At 42.1% G+C, this 26953-nt stretch overlaps 1 protein-coding gene across 3 annotated transcripts in view; it reads left to right on the top strand.

Annotated features, from left to right (window-relative positions):
• Window positions 1-3138: 3138 nt before the first annotated feature.
• The window catches only part of SH3BGRL2 (SH3 domain binding glutamate rich protein like 2), a 41211-nt gene continuing 17396 nt past the window's right edge, over window positions 3139-26953 (top strand). The window contains exons 1-3 of one of the 3 annotated variants that reach the window (XM_035321403.1): window positions 3139-3217; window positions 3248-3328; window positions 23835-24020. In XM_035321403.1, coding sequence (XP_035177294.1) covers window positions 3284-3328; window positions 23835-24020 — 231 coding nt within the window. In that variant the 5' untranslated portion in view covers window positions 3139-3217; window positions 3248-3283. Of the gene's footprint in view, window positions 3218-3244; window positions 3329-23834; window positions 24021-26953 lie in introns of all 3 variants that reach the window. The other 2 variants (XM_035321404.1, XM_035321405.1) reach the window with 2 other exon arrangements.

Raw genomic sequence — 26953 nt, 5'->3', positions numbered from 1 at the left:
TTGCTACCTTAGTAGCAGTAAAGTTCTGTTTAATCTTCCATGAAAATCTGGCATAACAATGAATCATTCTTACCATACAAGCTTTAGAAGCTGCACCCCCCCCATAAATTCACATTTTCAACTCCAGTCTTAGAATGCAGTGTTTCTGTACCTCCTGTAAACATGAAAAACCGCTCATAAATCATTTTAATGATGTCTTTTATTTATCACATTCCTTATATTAACTAAATGTTTGTACCATTTGGTCTTCAAGTCATTAGAATTGTACAGTAGAAATGGAGTTTCAGCTATGGCCTCAGGACATTTACCAACAGCAGCTGCAGAACCCTGACAGCCAGCCTTAACCCATTCACCATCTGAAAGTGTAAAATATCATGTGGTGATGTCTAATAGGTTTTACACTCCACAAAGTAATAGTTCTCTGCTTAGGACCCATGTAAATTAAGAAGCCACTCTACAAGCTGTGAAATTTTTCACTTCTCAGTGTAAGACTTTTTTTTTTTTTTTTTTTTTTTTTTTTTCTTCCTCCCTAATTATCTGCATTACTTCCATGGCAGAACTAGCTTCTCAGAAACACCAACAAAAGAGAAATGAGAAAGTTATCTGGATTCCCAGTGCTTTCCAGCCCATGCCACATTAAATTTGATAATGAGAAATTACATCTGCAAGATTCTTTTTAGCCCAAGATTTTAGAAATTGACATAGAAAAATTGAGAATTACAAGGAAGTTCATTGGAATACAACTTGTAAATCTCAGGTCCACCTGAGAGCTGCAGGAACAAAAGGGAGACTAGAAAAGTAAGGAAAGCTTGTATTGGCTTGGCCAGCTGGGGATCAGTTTGAAACGCAGTAGTGGGTTTGGATTTTTCTAACAGGTGTTGGTTTTTACCCTTCCTACCACTTTTTCTTTCCCATAGCTTTTGAGAACTTACGCAGCTCAGTAATACATTCAAGAGTAAATTAAAGGTGTTTGTTTTCCAGGTGGGAAAGGAAACTGTATTTGTAGCTATTGGAGGTGCCAAATTAAAGAACTCTTAGAGGAAGAGAAAACATTAAAAGTACTTTAGCTGCAGTGTTTACAGTCCCAGTAGAATTTCTTAATTTTCTTGTTTACATGTAGTTCTTTTCCCAGTTAGTGCCATTGCACTCTATTTCAGACTTTGCCACCTGGTTTGTTTAGATTACTGTGTCAAGGTTGTCTGTGAGAGATGGCCAGCATCCTCTTCTGCTTAGTCAGAGTGAAAGATGTTCAGCACCATTCAGAGTCAGACTTCCTATCTTTTTTATTCCCATTTTGCTATGTGTAAGGAATATATTAGAAGGATGCAGTTACTAATATTATAAATTGATGCTATATATTAAAGCTGTGATAGAATCAAATACAGCCTGCTGTACTGAGTTGCCCTGATTCTATTTATTTCACATAAGAACAGTATGGCCAACTATAATATTAAACATAATATTTTCTAGTAGGGAAATAAATAGGGCAGTAAGTGGAAAGTAAACATCTTCATCTTCTTAACACTTAAAGAAAGACAGGGAAATGTGTTGTCAGAAATAACCTTTCACTGTGCAAAAAAGCCACTAAGTAAAGTAATGGTGATTTTCCAGCAAATTCCTATAATGACTCACCTATTGCAGAATTTTGCTGGTTGTTCAGCAGCAATTAAGCAGTAAATTGTTTTGTTGTTGCCAATTAACTGTCACTGTTTTGTTCTTGCCAATGTGAGAGCTGGACTCAAATTAAGACAGTGGCACTGAAGCCAAAGAATCCTCAAATATAAAATTAATGGTAGGATTAATGTACAAGCAGGAAAATGGTACCAAAACAGTAAGAAAATATTTAATCTAAATGCCTTACAATGGTGCAAGAAAGAATGCAAAAGACTTACATTCCAATACAGGAAACCTTATACTTTGTACCAAAGTTTACTCAGTTCCAGTTTATTCAGTTTTCAGCAAGTATTCTCACGAAAGCAAATAATGCATAGCTATAAACCTTTTCAAGATTGGTCCCTGAATTCTCGTTACAGGATTGTACTTTAAGTGCCAATACTGAGCTCTGTTCCAGAGGACAGTGAAGCCAGGGGAAAGCCTGCCAATGACTTCCACAAGATATAAATTAAGCTCAAAATGAGTACTGAGTGTCCTGATTATTGCTCTTGTTAGGTGTATTCCATGACTCCCACAAACATGTCTGAAATAAATGATAAATATTAAAATGTAAATAAAGCTTTAAGAACATAGTTGGCAGTCAAGAGTTGTTTGACCAGGAAACAAAAATCCAAGAGTCATGGTCTATGCTTAGCTTGGAAAATGGAAATTTACTGAATGCAGTGACAATGCAAAGGTCTAGAAGAGTTTCACCATTGGGCTAAAATCGTGGGAGGAGAGAGTTTAATCACAGGAAATCTGGCCATCTGGCCATATGTACAGAATTAAGAGGATGAAGGTTACAGCTGTAGCTTGTGTAAGTCTACCAGCTATAGGGGTTTGAGCACTTAAATAGAATATTTAAGAGAGGTGCCTGCCTATACCAGTGAGTGAACATGGGTGATGGTGTTTTAATACCTTTGGAATGTGTAGGAGAGCCCGCAGCGCCCAGCAGGCCTGCCTCCCCTGCCTTGTCCCCGCCACCTGCCCTGACAGGAGGGCAGCCATGCCACCAGCTGCCATTTTGTGCCCCTTCATCCTGCAAATGGTGGCCTGTGGGGCCTGGCAGAGCTGCGAGAACAGCTCTACGTGGGGCAGGAGGACCAGAAGCAGCTAGGTGGGATGGCCTGGCATGGAGAGGTGACCCTTTTGGTGAGGCTGTCTGACTTAGGGGTGAATTTAAGCATTTTGTGCACCGCACACCCTGCACCTGTGGTGCTGTGGACAAGCAGGCAGCACACCAGGGGCACGATGCAAGCTCTTTGGCAGACTTTCACACACGGAGGGCGGCACTTGGGGTGTCGGGGACGTTCAGCAAACCCGCCTCAAGGGCGGACACAGCCCCGCTTCCCCACCACCTCACACCACCGGGCGGCAGAACTACAGCGCCCGGCGGCCCCTGCGCGCCGCCCCCACCTGCCCGCCTCTCGCCGTTCCCGCCCGCCGCCGGGCAGCGAGGAGCCGGAGCCGGCTCGCCTCAGGGGGAGCCGCGGAGCCTGAGGGGGCAAGGCGGCGGTGGCAGAGCCGGTGTCTCGTCACGACCCGTCCCGTCCCGTCCCGTCCCTACCCGGCCGGTGCGGCGTCCCCGCAGCCTCGTCCCGTCCCCGCGGTGGCCGCTCATGAGGTGAAGATGGTGATCCGCGTCTTCGTCGCCTCCTCCTCGGGCTCGGTGGCGGTGAGTGGGGGCGAGGAGGGAGGAGAGGAGGCGAGCGGGGCTGCCCCGCCGAGGGCTCAGCCTCTGGGGCTGGGGGCTGAGGTGAAGCCTCACCATGGGGTTGCCTGCAGCTCCCCAGGCTCCCCAGAGTGTCCTCGGGGGTCAACAGGCGGCTGGGAACCGGGTCTGGATGTGCCTGGGCTGGTGGGAATCTTGGGGAAAAACTAAGTGTGTTTTTGGGGAAAAACAGGTTCACCTTCATCCCCGAGGGGCTGCCGAAGTTGTTCGTAAATCGCCTTGGGACAAGTCCTGAGGAGGGCTCGTCCTGGGGACAAGTGTGGGGCTGACTGAAGGGTTTTTAATCCCTTAGAATTGGGCTGAGCTCCCCCGCATGCGGGGGACCCCGGTGTGGGCAGAGGGAAATGGAATACATAAGAACCTGAAGACGAGCTTCGCCCCCCTACTAGCTCCGGAAAAGGTACAGCTCCCGTCAAACTCAGTTTGGAAAAGCATCACCGTGTCCCTCTGCTTAACAAGCTCCTCGAGCTTCCTCTTGGTGCGTTAATTCTGTGTGTGACCTGTGAGTTTCCATATTTTTCATATAAGTTGACAGCTCTCGGTTCTGTGAAGGCAGTCCGAGCGTAAGCGTTCAACTAAATTTGTTCTCTAATGAGAGACATCAGAAGGATTTAGATATAGTTGCTGTTCTTTATGGTTCAGCAGTGAAGGCAGCAGCGTTTTGTATTGTGGAAGGATGTGGCACTTTTCCCATCTGAAGGCTTAATGTGTGTTTGCTTCCTTTAGTCTTTTACTCTGTGGCATTTGTTTTCAGTTCAGCGGCATGGTGACAGGTACGTGCTCTGATATGTTTTGGCATGAAGTGTTCAAGATGCTTAGTAGCTGCGTTACAGCTAATAAAAACTAATTACCCATTTCAGTAGCCAGCTGAGTAGATACCGAGCGTCCTCGGAACTCTGCAATCCATGTGCATCAAGCAGCCCTCACAGAAACCTCTCCTTCCCTGCGCTGGCAGCTGGTTTCGTTGTGGCACTCTGGTATTGTGAGGTTTAGTTTCTGTTTCATGCTTGGTGCTTCTGATTCAAACAATACTGTTTAGTTTTATGTTTTGTTTTTCTTGGCGGTGGAGGAGAAGGGCCACATAATTAGCTCACTGTATCTCCTGTTCTGACCAGCCTGCAAATAGGTTATTGATTGGAGTTCTTGATTCTGCCCTTTCCTTCCCCTGTCTCCGCCTGCAAGGTAAATACCCCGTTAGCAGCAGCACCATCAATTCTCCTTCACTGTCTATTAACCCAACAAACCAAATCTGAGGTTGAAAAGCTATTTAGTTTGCATGTTGGTTCATCTGCTGCCTCTTTTTTTCTGGGTCTGACAACAAGATGAAGTATAACAGGAATAACGGTTTGCATACTGGTGATAATCAACATGTTTTGTATAGTCAGCAGTGCATCCGAGTACGATTTAGCCAAGGAAGAATAGTTAATTGAATTAACTGGTACTGCTACCCAGGACCAGAGCTGTGACGTCTGTTCTCTGTCTGCTTTTCTTCATCTGTGTTATCTTAGCATTTAGGAAACTTCATCATGGACTAAGTTCCTGCTGTGCTCTGTGTTGCATCACAGGGGCTTTTTTTTCTGTGGGCTTAGTGGGGGTGTCTATAGATCATGGCTAAGTGATTGAGGAAAATGACAAACTGTTATCAGCGGGTTATGTAGGAATCCTTGTCTGGAGAAAAGGGCAGTTACTGTATTTGCACATCTCTAAACAGGGAAATTTAAAACTTATTTTCATCCTCCTGAGCATTAAGAATAAGCAGCAGTGAAGAGAAATAAGTGATTGAGTTGTGTATTTCCTTGTCTTCTACTCCAGGCTTCAGTACAACAATATTGGATTATCAGATACTTTTTGGGATGCAGTTCATGAGACAGGATGATTTCCCTGTCTAGAGAAATAAGTAGCCCTCATAGATACTACTCTGTGTTCTGTCTAGCTGTAACATTCCTGAGAAATACACTGATTGTGTAGTCAGCAAAGACCTCAGTTTCTGTAAGTATAACTGTCCCTGGCAACTTCTAAAATGTTTATTGATCCCGTGTCTTGGTGCAATTCATTTTATGCTAATGAATATCAAAATATGTTATAGTCGTACAAAATTCGAAGTGTTCAGCACATAAGGTGTTTTGGGAGTAATTCTGGAGAATGACAAAAAGAAGCTAACATAGTGGATGATGAGCAGCCAAGAACAATGTGAATTTTCTTTCCATTTGGGGTAAGACTCTTCCTTGCAATATCTTCCACACCTCTGAAGGTTTCTAGACTACTGAGAGGTTAATACTAGTATTCTTTATTTTTAATAAAACTTGTAAATATAAATGCCTCATGAGCTTAAAAGAGCCCATGGCAATGAAACCTAGTTTTTGCTTGAGTGGAAACATTCCTCTTCAGTGCTTACTGAAGCTGGCCTGTGGGTTTACGCTGTAGGGATGCTGTAGGCAAGTTCCTGAGTCAGGAGAGGCATTGTGTTTATGTGTACATTTCTAAATAACATCATGTTGTTTTAAGCATGCATTAGACAGATCCAATTGAATCACAATGGGAAGCCTCTGAATAGGCAGGCAAGGCATGTTTTTACAAGCCTTACCATCTTCTACTTTTTCTGACCTGAATTTCTATTTGTTGCTGGTAAGCTGTGTCTCAAATTCCAAGCACTTTGTAGGCTGGGGAGGCAGGCTTTGTTACTCCTCCTTAATAAAGGCAAACGGTGTTTTTTTTTGTGCTCAGGAGAAAGGCTACTTTAAAGTTAGCCTTTACTTTTCTCCCTCAACAGTGCTTCACTGTTTTCAGGAAATAGTTTATGTCTTTGTTTTTCACCAAATCATTCCAAGGTGACTGTAATTCAATCCACTTCACGTTTTCCAGTCTATCAATAAAAATCTGTTCCTCTCCTTGTGCTGCTGTAGTATGTATTGACTTAATTAAATGGTTTTCATTGCTTTCAAGGTAGATTTACCTTTGACAGGAAGCTGGTAGTATTAGCTAAGTAACTTCTTGCTGAAATTCCTACAGCTATCTGGAAATACCTAGCCAGAGGGACTTCTGACCTCTTGCGCTCAGAGGACTGAAGATCAGGTAAAGGAAATGTTGTTGAAGAGCTTTCAGATAATGAAGAAACGTTAAACAACTGTTTCACTTGTACTTTTTCCTGTCTAGTATTAATTTATTGCCTTGGAGCTTCCTCTGCTAAGCTGAACAGGTAGATGGGGAAGTTACTGAAGTGATGGAACAGCAGGTAGAATCTGCTCTGACTAGTGGGAGATGCAGAACCTTCCCATGGAAATTTTTGTGTGCTCGTAAGATGTGAAAAACAACTGAAATCAATTCAGTTTAATGTACAAGAGCAAGCATTGCTCAGACATACACTTCTTGAGGATGTGTTTGGGAAGGAACAGCATCAATCTGAAAAGAATAGACTTCTTGTAAAAGATCAGAAGTTGAAAATTAACTCTTGCTAATGAAGACACTAATGGATTTTTATTTTTTTTTCTAGGAAGCTTGGTAAGATGGGTGTAGCTATAGCGAGATTGTTTCTATAGCAAATATTGGTTTTATGAGACTAAAGTTTGCTTTTTTTAAAAGCGTATATTGCAGATCAATGTATAAGGGCAAACACATTGGAATTTTTGCTTCCTGGAATTACTTTATTGTATAAAACATCAGAATGCCAAAGCAATCACAGTCGTGTTTATTTGGTTGGATAATGTAATTGAAGACAAATAAAATGCTAATGTTCTTATGGCTAAGCTTGTCTCCTAGTGATAAGGACAACTTTCATCCACACCTTTCTTTGTACAGTCTTGAGAAACTCAGTGTTTCTCAGCGCTGCTCAGGAAGAATGTGCTTCTTGTTGAGAGGTGTGGAAGAATTAACTTAGAATATGTTGATTCTAGAGTATCCACCAGCTAACAGATTTTTTTTTTTTTGCCTCTTTGCACCCCAAAAGAGCAACAGTCAAAGCTGGAAGTGGTTAGGTTGAGTTGTACTTGAGTTGCCTTTTGTGAAAATTGTATAGGTTCTGGCAGTTATTTGGAGGGATTTGCAACTTGTTGCATGTGATTTACAGAAATTCAGCTACCTATGACATAAAACATTAAACTTTGCAAGTTATAAACAGTATCATGAATTTTTAATACTAGAAGTTTGTAAAACCAGAGGACAGCAGCAGGTAAGGTAGCTTTTCAGAAGTAAAACATAATCCTTACAATTAGAAGCAAACCTGCAATATTTAAATGGGAAATAACAATATTTTAAATGTATAAACACAGCATTATTGAACTGGATCCTAAGGTCGGACTTAAGGATCATGATCATTGTACTGTGTCGCTTCAAAAGCACCATCATTTTGATCAAGTGATTATGCACCTGCAGAGTAGTGCTGTAGCAAAAGCAGTGATACCAGAAGAAAAAATGGGTATCTTCACATTCTTGCTTGGTCATGGGATACATCAGGGATTTTGTGGATCTGGGGGTTTCACCTTAGCAGTTATATCCTGCCCATAGGAGAGGGTGGGGGACTTGCTGTATCTAGTCTCCTTGAGCGACAGAATGAGTTTCTGCATCGTTCCTTGGTTTTCCTCTTGTTGAGTGGCTCGTGTTCAGCTTTGCTGGTTTCTGTCTGCCCTGATAGCAGGGTTTGTGTGGCAGAGGGGGCCTGAGAGCCTCACTCACAAGTGAATTCTGGAAGGCAGGAAGTCAGCACTGAAGGCTTTGGCTGTTTTTCTTGGTAAGGACCTCCTGTGGATCTAGCTCAAGTCTGTGTTCCAGAAAAATCTGAATTCTAGGTACATCCTGAGAACGGAGAGCTTCCAAACAATGGCTCAGAGAGCTTAAGGAATGTATTCAGCAGGGAACTCATCAAGAACCTGGGCACAAGAATACAGGTGGAGTTCAGGCCATTTGCATATGGTATTCAGTACCTAACTATTGCGCCACTCCTGTGTGCTCGAGTGCTTCTCAAATATTTACATTTCTTCTTGGCAGATAAATTATGTCAGAAACAATGCTACCTTACAGAACACCCTTTAGAATACTTAGTGTTATGAGCAGGAGGACTGTTGCTGACCTTTGTTTGCAATTGTAGCTGTAATAAAACTTCAAAGGAAGTATTGTTCTGAGTGGGTTCCTGAGGACTGTTTGGAGCGCGTTTTGACTCTGTATACTGATCTGCTTTGTACAGGCATTTAATCCAGTGTCTCTGACAGCTATATATTGACTTTCTCATTGCAGACTTAGCCCTCTGTTTTGAATATATTCAAGTGAACAGGAAAGACTAAAATGAGTAATAGAAGGCAACTTGGTGATTTTAATGCCCCCACCCCTTTTCTATATTTTCTATTTTTTTTCCTGTAGAATGTCACTGTCAGGGTGCAAGTCCCTGAATAGATGTACTTCACTGATGGGGACCTGCTCTCCTTAATCTTGCAATCACATCATCAAAGCCTGGAAATACATTTTACCAACCCTGGTCATAGTGCCAGGGATCAAAGGAGATTACATATAAGTTATTTTGATGACATTAATTTAAAGACAAACTAAAAAAAGACAACTAACTTACATGCAATTTACTGATATAAATGACTTTAAGATTATTTCTATTTTCCATGTTGTTTTGTGAACTGTAAATCAATTTGTGCACCTAACTCACCTGTTTTCCGGAGAGTACAACCGGGGAGGAAAGGCAGGGACTGAAGCATATGCCATACTTCAGTCGTCCTCATTTTGTTGTCTGGCACTAGTACACCGACATATAAACTGCCACATTTACACTTGTCATCGTCACGTTATTCTCTGCCAACGCTGCTCCTGCAGAGTCCCATCCCAGCAGAGGAACAAGGCGGGCAGCTCTCGTGCTGTTAACACATTGGATTGCTGCAGCTGCTTGCTCCAGTAAAGCTGACCTGGAGCTCTTGGTACTAGAAACCTTCAGACTGAAGGCTGTGTGCTTTCCATACACAGCTTACTGCGGGCCAGGTGTCTGCCTTCTTGGCTCTACAAAGGCCACTCAGCCAAGGGACAATGAGCTGAATTCTCTTTTGGGCATTGCAGAACTGCTTTCACAATTTTTTTTCAGCTATTCTCTAAACCTAGGTCAGATATTTCCATCTTCTCTAGACTTTTATTTCAAGACAGCCTACGTGGGGAAAATACTGCTGGACTGATGTGAAGCATGTGGTCTGCAGTCACTTTTTGGGTTGTGGTGTCTCGTGCATAAAATTTGTGTAACACGGGATCCAAAGCTCATTGAGATTAATGATAATGTTTGCATCGACCAACTGGGCTTTTGTCTGAGCCAGGTGGCTTCCATACTTACCATTAAACCTAAATGGTGTCTCGTGTGTGTGGAAAGGTTCAGGACCTCAGTGGTGTGTAATGTTCTGAATGGTTCTATTCGACATGTGATCTGTACGCTGCCGTTGGCTCCGGCTTTGACGTGCTCTAATACTGCCTGCAAACAGCGTAGCGCCCTCGTTAGCAGTAAGGAGAAATGAGCCTCGGGATATAAGCTCCTAGTTAAGCTGAAAGAACTAGGTTGTTGGTAGAAGGGTTCTGTTGGGCCACTGAGCCTCTGTCCTTGTGCAAACCACAGCCACCAAGCGCCGGTCGCGTGATTTACAGGCCACTCCCTAGACAAGAACTTAATTTCCTGGGAAACACTTGTTCTGGAGGACAGGGAGGTCAGAAACAAAGAGCTGTGGCTCTTGTGAAGTCATGTCTCTCCTGTGTTCTCAAATCCTTTTCCACTTTTAAAATTTCAAGACCTTCAGGTAAAATTCAAGAAACAATGGGGTTGTAACAGTAATTGTAAAAGGGTTCTGGTTGAAGTTACCTGATGTTACTAAAGCTCAGAAAACAAAGCTTGCCACTGTAAGGGGACAATATTTATTCAAAGTAAATTATCTTTCTTTGTACTTGTAAGAGCTTAAAAAAATCCCCTGTAATTTAATTGATGTGTTGAATATTCTGTTTCCAGCGGTCTTGTCAAAGATGAAGTATACTGCTGAGTAAGTCTGTTTCACTTGTTATATGAATGCTTTTGTTTTTAGTCAAAATTGAAGCAAAAATTAAGTTTAGAATGCGACACGGTTCACTTGCTGTCTGTTAGGTTCTCACTGGTACTCTTCTGTACAATGCGTCTTCCAATTTAATTATTTCAGACAGTTTATAGACTTTCATTTATCCAAAGAGGGGAATGTAAATAAATAAATCAGGATTTGTGGAAAAAAGTTAGTGTTTAAGGAAGTTCTTTATTGTAGAATGTCAGGAACTCTTTTGTCTATAGCAACCTGAGTGTGAGTTGGAGGTGCAGAATTGTCACCGAGCTTCTAACCCAGGCTGTGTCATTTTGCTAGCAAATACACTAAGGGCAGCGGTTTCCTCAGCTGCAGCCTCAAGTGCTGGCCTCCGAAGGGAATCTAGGATGAAGTACTGCGATCTCTATGTTGCATGAAGTGTGAAAGCTTGGTAAGAGGAGTAATGAACACAGAATGCTGTAGTCCTTGGAAACTATTCTTACTGTATGTCTCCAAAACCATGATCGTGTTCCAGTATGGCAGCACTTTTTACCAGCTTAATGTTTAGATGCGTTTTACAGAAGAAGATGGTTGATGTTTCGCAAGTCCCTGAAGTTGGCGGATTTCCTTCTTGGTGGGGTGAGGGGAGATAAAGAGGCAGTGCAGAGTTTCCTACCCGTGGCTGTCAGAGGAAACAGCTTGGAATTAACTGCAAGAGCCTGGAAGAGCTGAGTTTCTCAGTAGTCATGGGATTGAGGAAACCATCTTCTCTCCTGGGTTTGTATGTTGTTTTGTCGGTGCCCATCAGATGGGCAGATGGAGAACCAGAAATGTAAGTTACTGTTGGCTCTCATGACTGAAAACAAACATTGGATTAATTTCAGGGGGACTCATGTAGGTGAGCAGAGTGCGGGCTGATGTTTTTTAGCAATGACTCAGTTGCTGGTGAACTTCAGGTGCTGTGACTGGAGGAAGGTGTGACTGGGATACAGGCATAGCGCAGGTAACTCATGCTGTCTGTCACACAGTGAGATACCATGAGTACAAAGCCTTGTCTTTTGTGGGCTTTAGACCTCCATCTCTAAAGTATCTTGAGGTGAAATCTTGTGATTCTTCTCTTCCAAGTCTGTGGCAGTTCTTCCATTTGGGTGTGCTGCTGTAAGAGCTGTTTATCACCAGTCAGAATGGGCTGAGTCTAAAGCATGCAGGTATTGTACTTTTGGCGTGCTAAGTATTATAGTGATGAGCAACCTTCTTAAACCAAGTTATTTCTTTCTTCTTGTTAGTGGTGGAAGAGGAAAACAACTGGATTTTAGTTCAGTAAACAAGCATGTTTAACCTAAATTTAATATTGTACACCACTGTAAAGTACGCAGAGAAAGGGGAGTAACTGTCTTGCTAGTTAATTTATGAAGAGAAGCTCTTAAGAGACGCAGGTTGTTCAGTGGCTCGTGTTAATCATCAACAACAACATGTCCTTCAATTGTCACCCATCTCCCCTGAGTAGGACAGAGCTTGTCTTGGCGGTTATGAGTTCCAGGGTTTTTGTTGGCAGTTCTGTTTTTACCTCAGGATAACTAATCTCCACCACTCCTGATACGAGAACTTGGAAAACTGTAATGTGTTGCTTGTTTTACTGCCAGGAACAAGCCTGCAGAAGTCAATGCCTAGGAGGGACCTTCGCAAATACATCAATCTGCCTCTTGTTCAAGAACATATTTGTGGATGTGCATTTTTGCATGCACACACATGTGGTCTGCATGTATATATATAGCGCGTATGCATATACGTCTGCACATATATTTGTGTGTGTGTATGGTTTTTAACCGTGGAGTTGCTGATAGATGCTACTTACCACTCAGTAAAAACTAAATGCTAATTTTTGTATCCCCAGAAGAGAGAAAACTGTAACATGCTGGTGCCTCACGTTGGCAGCTCAACGTACATCAGCATCTGGCTGAACCCTGTCAAAATGACTGCTGCTTCATTCGAATGGCTGGACCTTATGGCACTGTAACCATGGGTGTCTGTCGTCCATGTAAACTAAAGACTGATGGTTGCTCAGCCCTCTGTTATTCCTGGTCTACACCTAAGGGCTTTATTTAGGGAGACTATTTCAGGTTATGACATGTTTCCAAAACATCAAAATAGCCGCACCAGAATAAGCGATCCACCAATGTAACTGTAGTGGCTAACAGGGATGTGCAGTGGCATAACTATTTCTGTTCCTTCCTAGGGAAAAGGTACCTCAGTGTAATCAGTGCTGGGAAAAAGAGCTCCAACGGGGCTACCAGTGGCACTTTAAAACCTTACTACTTATAACTGGGAATCTGCTTTCCTGTTGCAGAGCTTCTGTCAAGAAGAGGTACCTGCATTCTAACCTCTTGGTTGCAGTCTTGTGTGTTTGCCTGCATGGCTGTTGAAAGTCAGCCAGCAACACTTTGGCCTGTGAAACCGAGCATCTGAAGTAGGAGGACATGTCCAGTTTTGCTGCTGCTGCAGGGTAAATGATAACTTTTGGCAAGAAGGGAGTGACAAGCTGCTGCTTGCAATAAAGCCTTAAACAGCCACAGCGTCTGGCTTTCTGAACATCCCATTTTGTGGGATTGTTCTGCTGCAAACTCTGCCAGCAGGGTTACTGTCAGACTTTGTGTTTGTAGGCAGAGCCCTGAAACCGCAAAATTATATTACATGTTAAATACAAACCAAAGCCTGTGATTATGTACATGTCCTTCACATGCAGCGGTAAGTTTTTCCTGTTGGCTTTTGGTTTTCCTGCTTTAACAGACCCAGAGCTTTGTTTACCTTCACATGCTGGGAGGTACAGCAGGCTGTTATCCTTTTCATCAATCTGCTACGTAATATGGGTCCTCTGAATTCACTGGGTAGATCCCACTTGGAGCAAGAGAATGTGACAAAAAAAATCCATCATGATTTAATGGAGGAAATTCCCTCACAACATTCACAAATTAGTTTTTGTTTCCTGATATTTTCTCATGTTGCAGAATATGATATTGGGTGTTATCTGTGCTTTAAAAATCCAAGTGATTATTTGGAAAACTTTAATAGTAACATTACAAACCAATTAAAGACTGCTTTGTTAATCATGGAATTGGGTTTGTGTTTTTCAGACAACAGCAAAAGAGTTTGTGTGTTTTTATTTGAAGGAAAGCTTTCTTTGATCTGGTGAACAACAGAGCCTCATCAGCTCAAACCTGTCATTATGTGGCTGCAGGGCTAGTCAAGTTATCATCCCTGTCTAGCCTAAAGAAAGAACAAGTATGCATTAAACCTTTGATCTGGATCTGCATCTTCTAAGGTCAAACAAACAACCTTCCCGAAGCATCTCCATTGGAGTGATCTGTTTATGTAGAAGCAGAGACAGGAGTGGCACTGGAAGGATTTAGATAGGATCAAATTGTACGGTAGGAACCTGCTAGGAGGGTAACAGTCTCTGCTCAGGGAAGCAGCTGCCTCGGAGGCCCCAGTGTGCCAGCAGTCCTGTCCTACTCGGTGAGGCTGCCTTGCCCATGGCAAGGGCTGTGCTCCAGTAAAGGTTCCCTGCATTGGGCCCTGGGGGAGCCTGAAAACCCATGGGTGTGTGCAGGGACACCTTTGCTGTGTGCAGGTGACTCCTGTTGGACTCACAGGAGGTGTTTCTGCAGTTTATGCGGTAATAATGACATGGCAGCTATGTCTGGGGATACAGGTGGCCGTCCAGAAATAGGTCTGCAGAAGTATGAAAGCAAAGGTAATGTGCACGTCCAGGAGCTGTAAGAAGACATAAGCTACAAGGATGGAGCTGTGTTTGTTGAAAGAGAAATAACATTGACATTTGTTAATAAAGTTAGAAGCCTCATTCTGCTCTCAGTTGACCCAAAGGTAATTTTATTATTGATCTGAATAATAGTGGTGGCAGTCAGCCCTAGTTTGGAGACTGATAGCAACAAAATCCATCATCCTAGTCTTACAAAAACATGGTTAGAACTTCGCAGTAATACAGTCCAATTTTATCTGAAATCTGACATTTATCTGAAGCCACAAATGCATTTTTTCTGTTTCATATACTGTTGGGAAAAACCTGTAAATATGCTTAAAACTTAGCACAACAAATTGTCAGTGACTAGTACTGCTGTTACTGCTGTCACTGTAAAGTGGATTATCAGGGGTGTGCATGTCTGTGGCTGGCAGGATGACACATCTGTGCTGCATGGATAGTAGCTGTCAGAAGAGAAGGGCGAAAGTATTGACAGCTTTAGTGCACAAAATTGTTTTTCAAAATTTTTGGAGCGCTTTGGGATCCTAATATATCTGATCCTTCATGCTTTAGGATCAGAAAGCAAATAAATGCAAGCATAATCCGCTGGCTGTTTTTTCTAAGTGTCGAAGGGCTCTTATAATTCTCTCAAATTCACAGAGGGGGGTTGGTGGCAGTGTGGAAAAAGAATGAATGTGACTTGGTATTTATGTGGGGACAGGGTTCTGCACAAACCCAGCATGTCACTGCTGGGCTAGGCAGTTCTTTAGACTGAGTAAGTCTGTAAAGTCTGTATGGTCTTGGAGCTTGCCTTAATGTCTCTGAAACTCTACCAGGCAGTTAGGACACTCTTCTGGCTGTGGCTTCTTGTGGCTCCCCATTGCAAACAGCCAGCTGGGTGCTGCAAACAGTCCTCCGCAAGGTGCAGGGGGAGCAGCCTCACGGTTAGGGCAGGAGGAGGCTCACACCGGGAGTCCACAAAGCTGAGACCCTGCCTGGGTGAAACACTAATTACTTCTTACATCTTGTGAGCTGCTCGGTGGTTTTAGCTGGTCTAATAGATCAATATTCCTGCACCACTGGGTTTTGATGCTTCAAGCTAATGAGAAGGAAGAAACATGACCTATTTTTTTTTAGTGGTAATAGGTTTGCTTTTATATCTCATCTGCAGTACGTACAGAAAATACAGCTGGGAATGCTTTCTTTATTGTTACAAAACAACAGGACTGATAAATACACAGAACGAGTTCACAACACTTCCAGTGCTCTGCTGACTCACCATGTCACCAAAAAAAAAGACAATTGTGGGTTTTCATCTTAAAACTCTAGGTGATAAACACATTACATAATAGGAAGTTTATGTGAATTTCTTGATAGGGGACTTTTTTTCAAAGTCAAAACTTTTAGTTTTCTTCGCAGAATTTGAATGTTATAGCACTTGCTTACTGTCCCAAGCCTGCTTATAAAGCTGATCTTAGTGCTATTTCAGTGAACTTTAAATGGCTCCCAACTATTTAACATGTTTTAAGAAAATAAATAAAACACAGTTGTGTTTTCTTCCCACTACCAAATCACAATTCTACCAAGCAAGTTTGATTCACATCAATGAAGTGACACCTCTAAATCCCTGCAGAGTTTCAGCCACAGCGGTGTTGGACTTGTGTGCAAGACACCAAACTGCTCCCTGCTCTCCAGCCTCTGGAGGAGGTGCTCCGAGATTCAAAGACTGTTTTTTCGTTCATCACTGCAGGACTAAGGACTGGGTTTCCAATAGTTTAAACTACCTTGCTGAACTGGGACTTGCCTGGGAAGATATTCTTCAGTATCAACCAATTTGCATAAGTAAAGGGAAATAAGCATATGAATCAATAAAATATAGCATGGAGATAAAACTTGCGTTTTGTTAGGAGTCAAACTGTCCTACCAATGAAGAGCAGGTGAACAAGTAAAGGTTGCCATTATCATACTTGTATTTACGTACACACTTTGAAAAGGAAGATAGATGTTGCTTGTTGAAAGGGTGTTTTCATGATGCAAAATACTTGCTATAAATATGCCAATTTGACAAAAGAGAATAGAACAAGGAGGAGTTAAGTGTAGAATGCTAAACAGGAGATTTAAATTATTCTCTGGCAACTTTGAGAGATGTCTGTTGGAAAAATGCATGAAAAATAACACTCTCTTTTTAACCAGTCTCTTGAATTGCTGAAACATATGGTAAACTACAAACAAAAACATCTATCTATTGAAAGATTGTAGCTGCCAGCTCGCGTTTGAATTATTAGTCTTTTGAAATGAATTATTCTAGTCCTGCAGGATGGTTCCGTCAGGAGGAGAAATTCTTGATTGCTGAGAAGAGGCTTCATGAATCCTGAAAACCTTGGGGGCTGCTCAAGGTGTCTTTAGTTTTGTGCTAGCCACTAGCATCCCCAACATCATTTGAAAACAAGCAAACAAAAAATTTTGTTGTAGTCGTTTTCGATTTCCACAAGCAGTGCTGTTTGGCTTCATATCGATGCAATGGAACACAGAATCATGTCATTAATTAGAAGAGAGATCCAGCTTCTTACTCTTTTGATGAGAAGTAACAAGCCAAGATTTGGACCTCACGGCATCTAGCTTCATCCAGTCCATCAGAGACTCACATGTGAAGTAGATTTTCAAAGCCACAGGAACACATGGTTCCAACTACAAGAAGAGAATGATGATAGAATCAATTAATTTACTTGTGTGCGTCACTGGCAATCTTGTTTCCTGAAACACAGAAGAAATCAAGAGAAGTAAACTTGAGAGGCTTTCTCAGCTGTGTGCATCTCAAAGGTGGCCTTTATGGCTCTGTCGGTAGTTGGTATTTCTGAAGAGCTTTCTCTTCTTTTCTTGGCCTTCTCCCTTTTTCTGTTTAGTCTGTGTCTGTCTGTTTTCCATTACAGGCTTACTGAAGTAAGCAGCCCCCCCGAGCAAACTGCCACCTGCTCTGGTTTTGAGCAGGGATAAGTGTAGTTGTGCTTGCTAAAGCCTCCTTTGTGTTTCTGAGCACAACCTTGGTACTTTTACAGAGAACGCAGGTTTCTTACAAACCATCCTAAATAAGAAACTTTTTGCTTCAACTTGCAATAGAAACATACACAGAAGTAGATTTAAATGTGTTTTATCGCAGTGCAACATCTAGCAATGAAAATATGAGGCTAGCAGGCCTTGGGCATGGAACAAAATTACTGTCTTCTGTGGCTTTACAGAAAGATGAAATCATGTATTTTCCTTTGCTGACTGCTTGTGATGAGGAGTCTTCAAAAAAACAAGCCTGGCTCAAACTCTAATTGCATTTTGTAAATACGAGGCTCTTTCAAAGGTAGCATACGTATCCCACACAGAGGTAAAGGTAAAAATTGCCTGGCAAAGCAGCGTCTCAGCAGTTCCCAGGGATGTGCAGCCTTATTTTACATCAAGCTGAACAGATTGCCCTCCCGGTTCGATGGAGTATTTCATGTGGCGTGTCCTTAATTATGTCTCTGTATGCAAGCAGCAGATTGCTGCTAGCTGCAGCCCAGGGCAGGCAAGCTGCATGTGGCTGCTGGTCAGGGACTGTTTTATTTCTATTCAGATTGAAAGGGTCTGTGGTCAAGTTTTAGGATTTTGAAACATGAATATATAGGTTTTCTTCAGGATGAAGTGCTGAAGGTGTTGTGAGCTCTGGGGAGGTCTGTTCCGAGCAGACAACTGCTCTTCTGTCACGTGTAATGCCGTACTTGCTACAGCAGCTAGCCACTTACTTTGCTGTTGGGAATAGTTATGTAATGCAGATTTTTTTTCCTCTTTCTTCTCTTCTTCCTTTCTCTACCTCACCACAGCCTCTCATCTCCCTCTCCCCTGTGTACCTAGCTGGGTTGTATTTTGCTGTGCCCAGAACAATGAATTAATCATCTGAAGCTTTGTGAAGGTCTGTCACAGCCCTGCCACCTCTCTGCAGTCAAAACTGCCAGGGTTCAGTTGCTCTCTCCTTCCCTGAGCCAGGCAAAGAAAGAAAATTCAGCAGAACATCCGTGTCACCACAGGTTGTAAACGTCACCGGACAAGGAGGATTTGTGTGTCAGTCCTGGTGTGTGTGTGAAATTGTTCTCTCTTTTCATACAGAAGCACCAAAACCACAGGGGAAAGAAGGAAAAGAATGCAGATGTTGCGTAGTGTGTTGGAAAGAGGTGTTGCTTCCTCATTTTTCTAAGGCAGGTAGGTGTAGGTTTGCAGTTAACACTGTTTAGAGAAGTATTCATTTGATGTGGTGAAGGCTTCCATCTCTTAATCAGTGTAGTGTCTGTTCAGTATCTGGGAGCAGTGTTAAGCCTCATCTACATGAGCAATTAAGATTAGTAGTCCTCTGCAGTAACTATATTACATCTGATTTTACAGTGCAGCAATCCGTTTGGTTTTATTTTCATGACTTAAAAAGGCAAAGTCTCCACAACTGATACTATCAGCTGTGGCAGTGAGCTGGAGCCTGTGTCTGACTAACACAAATGCTGTTTATGCAGTTCATGTTTCAGATACCTGTAGCTGCTCCTGCTTCAGCATCTGCTGAGCCATTTGCTCAGGGTGTGGTTTTGCTGTTGGTACAGACTGCTCGGGTAGGGGTGCTGACATTACTGATGTTCCCCCTCGTTGCCCTGGTTCCTGCCTTGAGCTTGTGCAAGGGAAGCTGCAGGAGCTGCTGGGCAGGAGGGAGCAGCGCTCACCACCTCGGTGGCAGCCAGCAGAGATCTGCGTAGCTGCATCATCACACTGCTCTAAAGGTGCCCCTGCCAAATGCAACGCGTTCAGTTTTCAGCTGAGTCAGTGGGGGCATTGCTGCGGTTCTGGAGAAAGGGCACGGATCAAGAAAAAGTAACTGGATTCAAAGAGCAGGACTGTCTTTGTCTTTAGAGGCATAGATCTAGATGGATCCTTTTTTTAAAATGTCAGACCTGTAAAGTGTGTTCGTGGTCTCACAGGCCAGCTGAGCCGTTCATTTTAAGACCTTGTTCTCAGCATGCCTGTGGTCTGAATTTATTTGGGGTGGGATTTGGTATTAGAAGGAAAGCTATTTGTTCTTGGGGTCTGTCTGTTATGAACAGGGTAGGCTTTCAGTCCCTCCAGCTCCAGGCTGGAGAGGCCGTAGGGCAACCAGTGCCACACATCTTGCTCACCAGCCCCTCCTCTGAACGGTACCTGCTGCCATTCCCCACCTTGCAGAGAGGAGAGCTGAAGCCCAAGGGAATGCCTCAGCCCCAGAAGGTGAGGGTTAGAGCCCAGAGCAGAAGACCAGCCTCCTGCATCCACTTTGTGGGCACCAGGCACTCAGCAACGTGCCTGCTGACACCATGAAGAGCCTTGAAACTGAGGACGTGTCTGCTGTGTCCTCCTCATACTAACTGGGCTAATCAACCAAGGCAGAGAAGTTCCCTTTAATCATGCCCATTGCACATTTCCTCTTAATGCTGCTACTTGAATCATCCCGGCTGTAGTGTGGTAGAAGTAATATTCATTTATTGCACCTGGATTAGGTCCTGGACCAGTGAGATTTGTACAGTGTCTTGAGTACCTTGGTATTAATAGGTTAGCGTAATGAAATACTGCTGCCATTTAGTAATGAAGAGGTCATGCAATATGCTCTGGTTCACCAAAGGCTGTCAGTAGGCATGTCCTGGCACATAAGATCTGAAAACATTCATGAATCATAGGGAGGGAAGAGAGAAGAAAACCAAGTAACCTGTTGGAAGAGATGAGAAGCTTTCAAGGAATTTTGGTTAGAGGACGTGATCTAATTTTGCTGAATTTCTGGTCCATTCTGGGCATGATCTGTGATGGTAACATCCCCATTTTGTTACCCTGCTGCTGAAGGAGCTGTGGATCTCTTTGTCTTTTTGACAAGACCATTGCCTTTTTACTAGGGATCACTGTTGAGGTTAGCTGGGAGATGGTTAAGGACTGACTTGAGCCTGTATTAGTTGTATAGGAAACAAAAATGTTACAGAAGAGTTTCCAGTCTGACAGGCGAAGATATTAAAGACTAAGTGGCTGAAAACTGCAGGAGAGGTGAATTCTGAGTAGAGGCAGGAAAGGATTTTAAGTGAGGGCAGTTAATTGACTATGGGAACAATTTACCAAGACAGGTAGGTTCCTCATCACTAGCACTTCAGGGATGGAGCTTAGGGGAAAGCAATTTTAAAGAAACTCCTTACTCCTAAGAGAAATTGATTCAGGGATGCTGGAGGTCAGAACAGATAATCCCAGTGGTCCTGCCTGGCCTGGCCCGAGGATGTCTTTGAAGTATTTCTGCAAAGTGGTTGGTGAGAGCGTGTTCTCCTGTTATCTGTTACAAATCAGGATAAAGAAATGAAAGTTAGGGGATAAAGTGTGGATGCTTTAGCTGAGGTGGACTTTCTTTATCAACTGAGCTGAATAAGCGATTAACTCATTTAAGCAGTTCTGTATATAAAAATATTGCTGTTTTTAACCTTAAGGAAACCAGCTCCAAATACTGGGATGAAAGGGAGATGTCTCTGGGGATTTTTTTCTTGTTGTATTTTTGTGGATAGAAATATGGACTAACAGTAAAACCAAACCCATGTAAACAGGTGTTCAGAAAACAGCCTGCTCAAAATGTGGAAGACAAACATTGGATCATAACAGTAGACTGTTAGCTCGGTTTTCTTCACCATGTTAGAGATGGATTAGGATTATATCAGGTAAGCAGATCCTGATTTTGTTTCATAGGTAGTGTGGCTGCTTAATAGAAAGAGATGACATTGCCTATTCCTATTTGTATTTATGGCTAATATTCTTTCGTGACTATAAGGAAATTGCAAAAAAAAAAAAAATCAACGTTGAATTGCCTGCTTGAGATGAGATAAATAGGATGCATATGGAAGCTGCAGTCTTGTTAGGGCATACAAAATGAAGTGGGAGTGTTTTTTCCTCTCAGACTTCACAATGGATGTATGTTCTGATGGTTTATCTTGTAGAGTCTCCTGGTGTGCTGAGATGTAAGAAAGGCAAAATAATTTGATGTAAAGCCGTCTATCCTAAAAGAATACAAATGCTTTCACAAATTGATATATGAATAGCCATGAAACGAGTTTTTCTGAACGTGGTATTTCTGATTGTAGGAATACCCTTTTCATGTTCCTCTTAGTTGTGTCAAGCTCTGGAAAGCCAGGAAGCAGCAAGGTAAAAACCTAAGTTTCACAAAGAGGACTAAAGTAACCCCCTTGGTAGCTTGCCAAAGGAGGATGCACTGATCTTCAGTGGGGTCTTCACAGGAGCTCAGGTCCTCTGTGTAGGCTGGCGAGGAAGGAAGAAGTGACACTGCTCTTTGGAGCATCTCGTCTTTGCTGTGGGTTTCCTTGGAGGGAACGGTGGAGTTTTGTAGCTCAGTGCAACCACAAATGTGAGCTGCAGGCAGGATTGTGAAGCTGACGCACTCCTGCGGCACAGATCCAGTTGTATGGGAAGACAAAGGTCCTGTGGTTTTCTTGGGGAGAAATCAGCTGGCGTCTGTTGTGGCAGATGCTCTGAGCATCAGTCTTCAACAACAAGGCATAATTTAATAGGATTTTTAATGTAAATAATTCTCTCGCTTCATTTTACAGACTTCAATCAAATCAGTAGGGGGAGGAGGAGGAGATGTTACTTTTTTGGCTAAAAAAATTCAGGGCATTTTGTTTAAATTTATGCAGCTGGCACACCCACAGCTGATAACTCATGCAGATGTCATGTGAAGAATTGCAAAGCTTCTGGCTAAAAAAAAATGGTAAAAAAAAATCCCCAACAATTTATTTCCCTTCAACATCTTAATTAGTTTTATGAAAATAAAAGGAGAGATTGGGAAATGTGTATTTGTGGGAGAATTCTCGTGGTGTGAAGGGTAAAGTATTACAGATCGGGTTAAAGCTGAGTGGCACTTAAACTTGTGTTGAGTACTAGAAGAAAAACTGTCTCTTTTGGGCCTTTCTTGCAGCTTTTTTTTTTTTTGTAAAAGAGAGATGACGATGTTTTCTTCCTTTATTTCTACACTGACAACAGAATTCCTGTTTGTAATTTGTAAGGAAGCTGCAAAAGTCAAGTTGGTTTTGTTACCAGGAGTGATGATGATGATGATGCAGTCATTTTGCTGTTGTTGATAATGTATTATTTGCAAACAATTCGTAGCCTTCTGCATGAAAAGTGATCCTTTCGCAATATGCCTAAAATCCAATACTGTATATGTTAAAAAAAAAAAAAAGCCACTGAGACAGAAACTGATTATGCAGCTCATTTCTTCAGAAAGGCAGTCATCTTTAGGGACCTTTGTCTTTCTAGTCTCTTGAGATGGCTACTCTCTTATTTTCAAGGAAACAACGATTCCATCACCATTACCTCCAAAAGCTGTGTATTTTCATGGTGCATTTAGGTAGACAGAATGGGCTGTGCGACAAGAACAGCTAACATGCACTTTAAAAATCCTCTGATTTCCAAACAGCATCTAGGTCATATGATACCCGCAGGCATGATTCATCCACCTGGGCTTTATGCCAATCAGCGACTGCGTGGATCCAACACTCCAGGAATACTGTAAAAATATTAAAGCTGTATTTTTTTCCTTCAAATAATGCTGTTGATGATAGCTGTAAAAATATAACATATAATTTGTAGCTTCTTTCTGAAGGAATTTGTTTCATTAAGTAGATACAAAAAATACAGCACAGACTGAAGAGGATGCAAAGTGGATCGAGACAAATGAGTACAGCTTTCCTCAGCCCCACTGACTTTTTTTTTTCAAGGTTGCTGTCTCGGTATAAAATCCTCTTTGAGGCAGTCTTCACCTGACTGCATCTGCTTGAGCCCAGCTAGCTGTTAAGAGCTGATGTTAGGTAGCTACAGCGAGCTAAAAACTGCCAGCCTTCTGCTTCTGTTGGGCTTTTGCATGAAGATGATAATCTCTTTGAGGGGCAGAAACCCCATACATTTAGTATACACCTAATGCTTTTTTATGCAGTAAAGTTAGTTTTCAGGAGATGAGATCATGCTTATTTTTAGGCATGTGTATTATGCAGACAGACACTCTTAATTAAAGATTCAACGAGCCTTCTTTAGGAAACCATGGAGCTGCATTTTTAAAAGATGTCTAGGAAAACAAAAATATGTGCAGCTGGGGGGGTGTGTTTCTTTTTTTTTTTTTCCTCTCAGATGTACCAACATGTTCATCTCATTGGACACCTATAGGAGCAGGCCCTTCTAGGATATTCCAGATTGCTTACATTGCATTTCTGGCTGCCTATATACTTCAAAAATGTAGCCCCTAATGATTTTGAAAACCAGCTACATCTTTTACCTCCTACTTGTTACAGTTCAGTACAGATTATTTTTAAAAAGCTTCTTCTAGAGAGTAAAGGCTGATATTCCCACAGTAGAACTAGAGAGACAGCCTTCTAAAAATGAAGTGAGGAAGCATAACCTTTGCCAACTTGTAGAGAAGCAGCAGTGTTTGACTGCTATGAATTTAAAACTGAAGAAAATATTTTATCCTCTGTCTTCCTGAGCTTGTGACTTTCTGTCATGTGGATGTGGGACAGGAGAGAAGAAATGCGCTCAGGTTTGTAAATTTGTCTTGGTTATGGTGGACTTGCTCTGATGTATTGTGTTTTGCCTTTTTTGTCTTTCTCTGATCTAGATAAAGAAGAGGCAACAAGATGTGGTGAGGTTTCTGGAAGCCAATCGCATAGAGTTTGAAGAAGTGGATATCACAATGTCAGAGGAGAAAAGACAGTGGATGTACAAAAACATTCCTGAGGACAGACAGCCTGCACAAGGCAATCCACTGCCACCACAGATATTCAGCGATGATCAGTACTGTGGAGTAAGTAGCTGTCGTGGGGTACCCTGTTGGCCACTTAAACAGACAGAACTTGCTGTTGAGCTTCTTTAGCAGTATCTGAGGTAATGGTGACAGTTTGGGGGAGGAGGATCATGCAGTGAAAATTCAGATCATCTGTAAATGTGTATGTCGTCTTCAGCTAGTGGATTCCCTCTGTGGATGTAACAATTCATAATATTATGTGCTTCGTGTACAAGTAATAGTGTGAAATGGTGAAGTCCCTTGTAAGGCCACCAGAATCTGGGGATTTCTGGTTTTGCTGCTACTTGGGTCTAGGCCAAGCGTAAAAATTCAGAAGGAAATTTTTGGTACAGTAAATGAGAGCACTGGCTAGATTGAGTTACATTGTCATTGTAATTAAGCTCCCTCTCTGTTGCTGTTAGAGCATGAATTTAATTTATGCTCAGAAAGCCTTCGTGCAGTCAGAGTCTCTAGGATAAACAAAACCTATTTGCTATTTGAACTTTGGAATCGTTTTATTTTTTCCCTGAAGAAAAGCAGCTTGAGGCTTCTCTTTTTCTGCTGAAAGACTGGTAAGCTTGAGAGCTTGTGAATCTGACAGCAGATCGATGGGTGGACTAATTTGTCTGATGGTGTAAGCTGCAATAACTTCTCCATCTGCTAGTGCAAGCTGAAGTGGTAGTCTTTGACTGATACATTAACAATGGTGCCATATGAATGTTTTATTTCCCTACTTAGCCAGCAGCCCTGATTTTTGGGTGCTCTTATAGTCTGGGAGAATCTTCCCAGAAGTTAGACTCTTAACAAAATGCTGTAAGAAGACCAGAGCTGGGTCCTCTCTGCCTTGCTGCATTCTTTTGTGCTTCAGCTGTGTCACTTGTACATCCTTTAGGAGGCAGGTTTGAGGTACCTGCTAGACTGGTTGGTGAGGTTGACAGATTTGCCAGGGTGGATACATCAGGAAGCAATTTTGTAAGGTTTGTATGCAAATTCAGTAGGAGGTTGAAATGGGGAGGTTGGGGTCTGTGGTCATAATAGCTGGACCAGAGTGGGCAGTGGGCACTGACTGCAGCGTGGTGGACAGAAATCCTGGTGGGTTCTAACTTACCCTGCCTGACTCCACTGCGGTACAGCTAAGCTGCTTGTGGCTACTGGATGATTCAGATCAGCTGAGAACCTGTCAGCTGCACTGCGGTGGGTAGCTTAAGGCAGGAAGTGCACAAGGAGTGATCCAGGATCCTCTGCAACAAACAGATTGAGTACGATGCAGCAGCTAATTGGCTTTCTGAAACAAGATATGTAACATCTGTCCATATATTTTGTATTGGCCTTTCTTGTTCACTTTCTACCTCAGTTATTTAACTCATATCTTCCTACTTCAGGGTAAGAAAGTCCATTAAAGAAAAGTATCTGGGACATGGAAGGAATTTTAATACTTGCTTATACAGCAGCATCCTCATTTGTAAATAATATTTGCATTGTTCAGTGTGATGCTAGTTTGTCTGGGAAATATGGTATTTTAAGCAGGTGTTTCTTATCCTTTCTGCATCTCTGCAGGTTTTCTTTATGGTACGTTTTAACTTAGTCTTAGAAATTGCTGTTTGGCATTAGCACGGCCGAAGATGTCATGCAACATGTGAGATGATCTTGTTAATCTGTCTGCTCAGCTGATAGCTGTTTTGAGCGGAGTTAATCCTATTACTAGACCTCACTGGCTGCATGAACACCTTTAATGAGCAAACGTGCTTTGAAAGAAACTGTGTATTTTCTAGGATGAAGGAAGAAGTAGGTGCCAGATCTCCAACATTCATCATTTAACCTGCCAGCATTAGTTAATGAAGTTCTCAGGTAATAAATTGGAGGCAGAACGTTAGGCAGGAGACAAAGGAGGTAACTACTGGAGAGGAAGTTGGAATATCACACCGATGTTAGATGAAGTCAGCAGACATTGCACATCATGTCTCCATTTCGATTTCCACAGTGGTTTTCATATGTTTATCTTGGCTACGTTTAAAAAAAATCCCTATTAAATAACTGTAACTAAAAAATAACCACCAAGATTTCTGTTCATTGAGTTAGTGAAAATTGTAGCTTATCATTCCTGATTTGTGTCCAGGCAATTTCTAATCCAATTTGCTCTATTAACAAACACTGTCTGTTTCTTTGCCTGCCAGTTCTACAGTCTCAGCACGCTACCAGGAAACTACCTAGGTACTCATTCTGACTTACATCTTATTACTGACAATACAGACTGGTCAGATCCATTGCTGTTTCCCTAAACATATGAGGGCTAGACAAGCAAAAGCAAAGTATGCTCTTTATTTTGTTCATTCTCTTTCAAGAAAGATGCATGAGATTGTGATGTAAGAGCCCTGACTCCATGTCATGCTCGTAGCCATACTGTTTCTTCTGTGTTAGTAAAAGCATTAATGTTTGGGGTGTGTTTTTTTTAGTTCCTTCCATCTCCATGGGTAGGACATTACCATTTGAAACAATCAATTTTCAGAATGTAACTGCACTGTAGAGGAAGTTTGTCTTCAGTGTTTTCAGTAACTATCCAAGAAGGCTTGGTGTCGGCTATTTGAATATGTATAAGCTGTTATAAGGGGAAAAAAGGCACAAAAAGATGACCTTTTTTCACAAAATAATGTTTCTTGTACCATAGTGGGAGGGATCCTTCTGGTACTAACAGATAAACTCCATGTTTTGAAGTGTGAACGAGACCTTGAAATTTTTCTGAGTTGATGTAATTGCAGATATGATCATTAATCTTCCTTTTCCTTTTCTCAGTCTTCTGACATCCACTCCCCAAGTTTTCAGTAACAAGCTTAGCTAATAGGATTTTAAAATAAGTAAGGATTATTTTTCAGCAAGAACCATTTTTTATTTCATGTGAACAAACTAGATAAGAGCTGTGAGCACATAATAACACAGATCACTTTACTGATGACCCA

Source organism: Oxyura jamaicensis, chromosome 3 (genome assembly GCF_011077185.1).
Source record: "Oxyura jamaicensis isolate SHBP4307 breed ruddy duck chromosome 3, BPBGC_Ojam_1.0, whole genome shotgun sequence".
Lineage (NCBI taxonomy): Eukaryota > Metazoa > Chordata > Aves > Anseriformes > Anatidae > Oxyura > Oxyura jamaicensis.
Note: the sequence above shows the minus strand (reverse complement) of the source record. Positions and strands in the feature narration are given on the sequence as shown.